The following is a 9,271-nucleotide window of genomic DNA, read 5'->3' on the forward strand; positions in this document are numbered from 1 at the left end:
CGCCATGCGCATATGTCTTCGGCCACCCATACCCTGTCTGTCCCATCACTAACCTCCATATCCGAGTACTTGTTGGATCACTGAATTTCTGTTAGGCATGTCTCTTTTTTTCGTAAGGCGATGTGTCGTGTTCACTAGCCACCTAGACTATGCACTCACCAAGTACAGTACTGTACTCGAGTAGGTTGTTTGTGCTGGTCCCTGATATCATCACTACACTACCGTCTCAAGCTCGGCAACACGGAAAATTCATCATCGATTCATGTCTCCAATTCCAGGCTTTGGAAGCTCCCAAATCAGAACCACCCCACCCTCTTGGTTCTAGCTTTTTAACAGATTCCGAATTTAGAAACAGCTTTTCCGGATCTCAGCGCAAAGGATTGCCAAGACAGCCGGGACTCCACTGGGCGAGCCCGGCTTTTTATGAAAAGATCGAGTCGCTCACCTCATCACCCGATAGCGGTCCGGATGGAAGATATATAAGGGTGATACCTTCCTTACACACCTCCACACCCAAAAATCCCAAGACTCGACTCGAAAATACTATCTCACACCTGCAATTTGTCTCCAAAAAGAAAAAAAGAAGGCCGAAATGGGTTTCGTATTCAAATTTGTATGTATTCCTGAGACTTTTCCAAGGTGCTGCCCCAACTGACCTCACTAATTCTAGCTCTTGACAGCCTTCTTTATCGGGGAAGCAATTTACCTTATATCGTGGGTTGAAACCCTATGGCGCCGGTAGCTACCAAGTGGACTGATCGCAAAGTTGATAGGAACTGGGCAGCGGCAAGGGCGGAGAGAAAGTAGTGTGGCCTGAGATGTTAGGTGGTGTGATGTTAATGTTTACTTGCTATCGCGTTAATCGAAAAGATTAGAGGGGACTTCATCAGATTTGTGATCGTAGGGGCAATCAGTCATTCAATGAACACCAGTAAAGCCACGACGACTCCTACCCGGCCAGTTACTGTCGAGTGTCGGGGAGAGGTTATGTGCTCAAAGTTTATAGTTCAACAACTAGAACGCTGGCTGGCCGCGAGCCGTAGACTATGTGTTGAGGTTAGTGATGGGCACCGTCGGGCTGCGGTCGAGTTTTGCTCGGCTACCGTAGAGCGATGCTCGTCCACTTTCATCACAGGGATCCTCAGTTACGTCATGGTCGAGAAGAACGCCCATGATCGGATTGTGGTGATGGTCGGGTATAAATTTATGTGATCATGACCGATGGCTCGATAACCGAGCATGTGTGTAGGGCTCGGACGGTGTGGTATTACACGGCATCGTGGGGTAATGTGTGATATGTATAATATTATGGACGGCCCCATAGTTAGTCTACTAATGTTAAAATTGTTATTCATAATTGAGGCGGGAATTTTTATGCTAGATTTTTCGTTCGAAATACAGGTATTCTATAAATGGTATGATACACGTATCATATTATTGAGAGTAAAGACCACGAAATACGGTGATGGGGGATCCACACTGGGGAGGGCAGCGAAAGAGTAGACTGAACCTCCCATTATATCCTCTCTCCTGCCCTAACTCCTGGCCCGGGTGGGGATAGTGGTCGTGGGAGGATGTATGATATCATACGGCTAAGGCATGCGTGGCTTCAAGGTGTGTTGGAGGCTGCGGGTTGGTGAGCCTCTAGCAGCTTCACCACTTCCTCGAACCGATACTCAGCAGCCCATGAAAGTGGTGTTTTGCCTTCGTTGTCCGGCATATGGGGGCTAAGATCTCTCCTCCCCAGCAGTAGCTTCACCACTCCTGCGCGTCCCCACATCGCAGCCAACAAGAGGGGTGTTTGGCCGGACATGTCTCGCCTATCGGGGTTGATATCCTCCAATCCCAGCAGTAGCTTTACTACCTCTTCGCGCCCCTTCTTGGCTGCCCACGAGAGGGGTGCCCGACCAATGTTGTCCGGCATGTCATAGCGAATATTTTTCCGTCTAAGCAGTAGCTTCACCACGCCCTCGTACCCCTTCTGAGCAGCCCAAGAAAATGGTGTCCGACCAGTGTTGTCTGGCATATCAGGGCTAACATCTTTTCGTTCCAGTAGTATTTTCGCCACCGTGCTGTCTTCACTCTCGGTGGCCCACGAGAGCGGTGTCCGGCCGCCGTTGTCCGGCATGTCGGGATTAACGTCTCCCCGCTCCAGCAGCATCCTCACAATACCCTCACGCCCCGACTCAGCAGCCGACATGAGCGGTGTTCGGCCATCGTCGTCCGGCATGTCGGGGTCGACATCTTTCTGCTCTAGTAGTAACCGAACCACTTCCTCGTTTCCCCACATTGCAGCCACGGAGAGTGGCGTTGTGCCGTATGGGCCTCGCCCGTTGGGGTCGACATCTTTCCGCTCCAGTAGCTGCCGCATCACCCCCGTATGTCCCTTGTTTGCGGCTAGCAAGAGCGGTTTTTGACCCCGCAGGTCTTGCCTTTCGGGGTTAACATCCTTGCATTCCAGTAGCAGCCCAACCACCCCCTCATTCCCATTGTCGGCGGCCAACAAGAGTGGTGTTTTGCCCCACCGCCCCTGCCTCTCGGGGTCGACATCTTTCCGGTCCAATAATAGCCTCGCAACCCCCTCATGACCGTACGCAGCAGCCCAATCCAGTGGAGTTAGGTCGTGGTAGTCTGCTGCACCGGTAGCAATATCCCCCCGACTCAGTATTAGCTTCACAACCTCCTCGTGCCCTTGCTTCGCTGCCCACAAGAGTGCCGTTTGGCCGTCTCTGTCTGGAATGTTGACGTCGACACGCCTCCTCCGTGGGGAGCCGAGATCTATCGTTTGTGGTGTGTTGCCTCTCTCCGCCATCTGCAAGCCTTATAAGAAGCGGTAAGGGTTATCGGGTAACGTGAGTATGACTTCGGTTGGGCTGGGTACCGGGTTTTGGTACCGGTAGTTGCGTTGGCTAGGTTAATCAGAGCGGTGATGGTATCGCTGGTAGTTGAGGTTGATGGTTCCGCTTACATAAGCTCATACCGAGATTGTGGCTTAAGACAAATGACACCCTTGTCTGGGGGGGGGGAACATAGCAAAAACACAGCCCCATTCCCCTTCGGAGATAGAAAATAACCCAATGTTTCTTAGCCTTATTGGGAGAGATAAGACCAACGACATAGCACACCGCCTAATCATTCAAGTGATTGTGGTTATACTATTCCACACGTATGATACCGCCCGGGATACTCTGTTGCCCTAAGGCGGGAAGGGTTGGGATCTGGTTAGGTCGGTCCGTTGTGGCGGGAAATTATCGTATTCATAGGAATTTTGCGGCTCCATCAACATTGCTCTCAAACCCTTAAAAACCCGAGATCATGGAATTGAAGGCTAACCACCCCAGTGCCTCCGAGAATTGATGCCTTTCAGGAGCTCTAGATATAGCTGGATACTATGGATACTAAGATTTCCTAACCCATAATTATTGCCTTTGTTATTTGCCCATTGAAAGCTTACAATACGCGAGGTAGACTACTGCAATTACCAAGGACGCGAGACTTCCAATTTTTTCTGTCAAATTGGCGCCACGGATCGGGAATTGTCTAGAGTGTATTTTGTATATGGTTTCTGGGAGCCCACAGAAGTATGATGTATTTCGATAGGGGGAAGCAACCTGCGGGGGAAAGCCCTCCACTGTCTGGGGGCGAAAAGAAAGTTGTCTGATAAAGTAACGTAGAAACATATAAATGATTCTCGAGAAAAATCTCTAGGAAATGAAAAGAAAGAGAAGCAACCTTCGCTCACACTAAATCACTCGATCCTCCAAGAGTGTACTCAGTCCTCGCGTCTAAATCTATGAAAGATTTTCCCGCAAGGACCGCCGGAGGAGTGGGTATTTGTGAGATGGGAAAAACCAGTTGGCAAAGCAGGAATAATGTGAGAATGCCAATTGACCGCTATCCTGGCCGTGGTTGGGGTATCTGAAGTGGGAATTTTAGGTATCCGGGACCACAAAAATATCTGTACTTGGAGGGGGGCTAGGGGGGCCCGGACGCCTGCAGTAAGGAGAGCTCTGATATTGGGTCTCCTTCTTCTGGTCGGGGAATAGAAGATTTGCGCTTCGGGACTAGATTTGTAACTCCCTCGTTGTCCATGCTGCTGAGCTAGTGAAAGCGTGTGCCTCTACCAATAAAGTCTATTGTGTGCTCAAATTCTCTCGTTCCAAAAGTATGATATAATTACCACTTCTTATGTCCTTTCTGGGCTGCCAAAGGTAGTTGTGTTCGGCCATATTTTGTTTCAAGCTTATCCAGATTGATGCCCACTCGTTATAAGCAATTGTGTATAGAAGGAAGTGTGTAAGAGCTTAGCTAAGGTGGGGATGAGCGACACCAGGTTCCCCATAGAGCGTGACTAATTCTGCTCTGAAAACATAAGAATTTTCTGCCTCGGCATACATTTTAACCTTTCCCGGCCCCCTCGGCTCTGGGTAGTTGCGTGTCGGAGAAGGGTATTTCACACTGAAAATCTAGGGGGCGCGTTCCACTTGTTGGAGAGTTTCTATGAAATGCTACCTACTGTAAGGCCGTATTCGTAAAGTTCTCGTACTCTTCCAAGTAACACCTGCCCTTGGAACGCTTTGTCATTATTCTGTAAAGCAAATTATTCTAAAATTGTACGGTATCCCTAGAGGCATATTTAAAAACACTCATTTAAAAGGCTTTTCTTGTTCTCTTGTAGTTGGTTGGCGTAGCCCCTGAGATACAAGGGAGTGTATGGTACGAGAAATTTACAAATACGGCTGTAGTTTACTATAGTATTCGAGTGATAGTTGGTGAATAAACGTAATCTTTTTTATTATTGCACGCGCAAGCCATATCCGAAATTCAACTCTGGAAGATTTGTTGTGTCTTTTAAACCAACAGCGGCTTAGAAGCTTTTATTGGTAGGGTGATTGGAGTGGAAGTAAGTTCGTGAGCTCACACCCCCCCCACCATCTTGAATCATCAATGTTTGGAACGTGCTGTACGAGTGCGGCACTTCGCGGTATCGTATATTTGTTTAGAGTCGTTAGGTAGTAGCACGTTGAAACTTATAATCGCGTCAAAATCAGATTTGAAGGGTTGAGACCGAGCTATAAAGAGTTGGGGTATGGCGTTTTATTGAGATTCTGAGACAAAACACGGGTAGAAATCCTATTTGAGCGTACTATAGCCTGAAGATTCTAACCAAATTATGACTAGTATGCGATGACTTTTTTTTGCGAGAATTGGATATAGATTGGATATAGATCTCGCTCTCGCCGGGGGGGGGGGTAATGAAAGACTTGGATTGAGTGGAAGGGGTTGGTGGGGGGTTTGAATATTGAGGGATATCCGGGAACCCCGCCACATTCAGTTGCGCATATGTTTCTTTGGATGAATTGCTCCTGAGGGAAGTTACCATTCAACCCTAGGGCACCACACAGAGTGCTTCCGGGGGGAAACTCTCTTAAAAAGACGGCCATCTATTTGTCGCCACCTACCACTTTCTTCTTTACCTCTCTACCTTTCTACCTAGATCACACAACACAGGGACTCTCCACAGATCTATCAACCAAAAGCTTGGAAAAATGTCCTACTTAGTCATGCCAGAAGATCTCCTTCCTGGAGGGAATTCCCTGGAACGATCTCCCCCTCGAAAATCACCAAAGCCAATTAAGGGTTCCCCCACAACGCCCCTCCCACCTAAGGTGGCTGTAACACCATGTGTGCTTACTACACCAGGTGAAATGCCTGTTTCTAATACTCCGAGTATGCCCTCTAACTTCACAAAAGATATCAGGTGCTAACGCCTCTATAGTGCCCTCGCGAAAGAAGGGGAAGAAATGGCTTTCCTTACCTCTTGCTGACCCTGACAGTGTAGCTGATAGGGGGTATAATGAGGGGCCGTCCGATGCAGAGCAGCCGAAGGAGAAAGAGAAGAAGGGAAATGAAAAGCGCGTCGGAGGAGACCCAGGTTCCCAAGAAAAGATTGTGGAGCCATCTACTCGTAAGAGCAACTTTAATGGTCGCAGAGTATCTACTCCGGTGACAATCCGCAACCCTGCTGATATGTCAGAGGTTGAGCTGGCAAAGCTTGTACGACCCTCTATAACCAAGCGCCACTCTGCCATGAAGACAAAGAAAGCAGAAGAAAAGAAAGCAGGGGAAAAGAAAGCAGGGGAAAAGAAAGCAGAGAAAAAGAAAGCAGAAGAAAAGAAGGTAGATGGACAGAAGGTAGAAGGAAAGAAGGTAGAGGAAACGAAGGTTGCACCAGTTGAGAAGAAACAGGTTACAAGTGGTTTAGAGGAGTCCCGACTTGCGCCTCTGTTGGAGGGTAGTGTGCCTGATGAGGAGTATTTCACTACCCTGCCTCTGGCTCCCGAGAGGGCTCAGTACTTCCATGGGGGGCGTGGGAAAGTGTTTGGGGTTACTGAGGTTGAGGGTTCAAATGGGAAGCGCACTAATTGGGATTCTATTGAGTGGGGTAATAATGTTCCTAGCGTCGCTGCCCCCTCTACATCTAGGAAGAACAAGAACTACCTCACTGACGAAGAACTTTTTATCCTTAACCGTGAGTCCTCTCTAACGTCTTCTAATATTTTTCTTCGAAAATTCAATTTATGTATTCGGGGAGATAAATTAATCACTGGAGATAGAATACGCGATGCCTATTTATAATGGATACGGGCCTATTCGCCGTCCCCAAGCTGAGCCAGTTGATGGCAGAATGTTGTCTAGTGAGTTCTTCTTTATTCTCTCATGGAAATGCTACTGACAGCTGCGATAGGTTATCTCGAGGATCACCGCGGTCGCCCCGCTGATATTGTTAATGTGCGTTTCCCATATCCCTTCTCCACTAATTTTACTACTCGGACACAAGAGGGTCCTGACTGCTCACACATGCTATCTCAGCCCACTCCGTCCGTCATGCATCGCCTCTCAGTCCTCGAGGACGCCTTCCGTAAGTTAACTGCCTCCACCAGCATCGATACGAAGCTTCGTGAGGATCTCCAAAATGTCACCAGGGACTTTCAGAACAAGGCGCTCGCTGAAATGACCCTTCTCGGAGCAAACCTTCAAATTCTCCAAAGTACTATGGTCAACATCATTCACCGCCAGGATGCCGTTGAGGAGGCGATCGTTAACCGCATGCAGAAGTTCGAGGAGGATTTTCTCAAGGATGCGGGCGCGTCCGGGCAGATAATTGACCAGTTTCGTGAACTGAGGAATGACACCAGCAATCGCTTTGGTGAGCTTAAGAAGTTGCGTGCGGAGGTTAACACCCTTCAGACAGACTCTATTGAGCGTACGTTTATAACCGAGTACCTTTGGAATCACGGAACCCATGGAGCGGATGCTGCTAAGGTTATACATGGATGAGAAACTAATTTTTTCGAAAGTTACAGGTAGAGGTGGCTTCTAAGTGGTGTCTTAGGAGCCTTGGCCGTGCTCTTTGATCTTATGACATTGTAGCTTAGGTGTTTGAAATTTCAATACAAAGGTGTTTGGGTTTAATTTCCTTCGGTCGATGTTCGATGTGGTTTCTTTTTTGGAAGTGACCTGTTCGTTCTGTTGGAATCACGGCTTAATTTATGTTCTTGGTTTTGTCCTGCTTTCGTAAATTCTACCGTTGAGTTTGTTATGCATATATACGATCGGTTATAGGTAATTACAATCCAATAAATCGCTGGTTCCATCGTCCATATCCCTTGTTAGTAACTTCGTTTCGCAGAAAATCTAAATAGTAATTCAATTAATTTATGTCTCCTGAGACATAAATTCCAAAATCTGTCATCTCTGTAACATTCATCTCCCAAACCCCTACGATCCATACTCTATTCTCGGAATCAATTTAGATATAAAGTAATCGCTCAAAGCCCATGCACTGTCCTAAATCTCATCTATGATTCTCATCACCTTATTAAATAAACACTCCCTTTAGAAACCCTATGCAAGACTGTGGATAGCTTCTCTAGGATATTTATGTCTCTATAAGCGGAAAGAGAGTGGAGGGTGCGGCGTTGGGTACATGGATGGTATTTGGTTAGACTTGCCTTCGCGGTGAGGTTGGAAACCTTTTGCTTGTGGGAAGTGAGCGCGCTGGGTCTTCGGGTGAGCATGAGATTAATAATAGCTCAGCGGTACCCGCTGTTGAAGTTTGCCGAGGAGCAGCGGAGCAAGGTGCTGCAATGAGTGAAGCTACAATAGATTGAAAGGTCCAAAGATAGGCTTCGAGTAGCTAAGTTTTCTAAAATGGCTGATATTTGTGAACAAGTTATATCGTAGTACCTGTCCTTTTTCTTTTTTCCTTTTTTCCCTCAAAGGAATCCGATGCTAGGTCGGATCGTTTCTCAATAACGACCATGTGAAGTGCTTAGGTTCCTTGAATCGCTTTATCCTGGATAGAACCAGCAACAATCAATCTTTTTAAACCCTCTCGAAATTAGGTGGGGATTTCTTTTAGGAGGCGCCTCTCAGGGGCGGTTACCATCTATGCAGGATCTCAACAAGCTAGTGCAGAAAAATAAATTGTGCTGTAATTCATTGCCAGAAATCCTAAAGCCTAGAGTGGCACCAATTTTTGAGTATTGGAATCATAATCGGTCACTCAAGGCTGGTGGCTATGCAATTTTTGGTTAAGAATCACAGGCAGCTTTTCAATGCTTTTACAGGAAGTAGAAGGGCAATTCTGGAAGTCATCTGACAATCATCAGACCTTCAAACTACTGCCAATCCGGAAATAAAAAGATCAATTTTGGGGGGTTTTTTTTTTCTTATTCAAAACTAGAATCTGCCACAACACTTTAGAAAAACTTGAAGTCCGGAAAATGGCTCACTGTTATGGTAGTTTCAGCGTGGGCCAGGTAATTCATATTTTGTTGTCATCCTTCAGTAGTTGGAAGACTGTTTGTACTCTGCATTCCTACATAACTCTCATTGCAGGTATTTAAATTATCTGGCTCCTATAATGAATGGAATTTTCATTTGACTAGATACATAGTTGAAATATTTTTCTCTCCATTCTTTTGAAATTCTACCACTTGATACTATTACTATCTCTTCTATTTCATATTGCTCACATTTCATTAATTAAAGAGATAACATAAACTGATGTATCTTCTAACTGGTAAAATCAAAGCAGAAAGACTCAAAAATCCCAGAGTAGAATACTAAATACCAAAATACCTTTTGAACTCCTCCTAACTAGTATCCTAGAAACACAAAACTATACTATATAAGGCTTATTTTAAGCACGAAGTTTAAACTTTAAGCGCGGTACACAGATCTTCACCCTGCGAAGGAGTGGAGG

At 46.5% G+C, this 9,271-nt stretch overlaps 1 protein-coding gene; it reads left to right on the forward strand.

The window, feature by feature from the left end:
• The first annotated feature begins 525 nt into the window (after positions 1-525).
• On the forward strand, positions 526-881 carry GSTUM_00008331001 (uncharacterized protein). XM_002839991.2 has 3 exons: positions 526-613; positions 671-714; positions 774-881. The coding sequence occupies exons 1-3, from the start codon at positions 593-595 to the stop codon at positions 805-807; spliced, it is 99 nt and encodes a 32-aa protein (XP_002840037.1). The 5' UTR covers positions 526-592; the 3' UTR covers positions 808-881.
• The last annotated feature ends 8,390 nt before the right edge of the window (positions 882-9,271 follow it).

Source organism: Tuber melanosporum (assembly GCF_000151645.1).
Source record: "Tuber melanosporum whole genome shotgun sequence assembly, scaffold_45, strain Mel28".
Lineage (NCBI taxonomy): Eukaryota > Fungi > Ascomycota > Pezizomycetes > Pezizales > Tuberaceae > Tuber > Tuber melanosporum.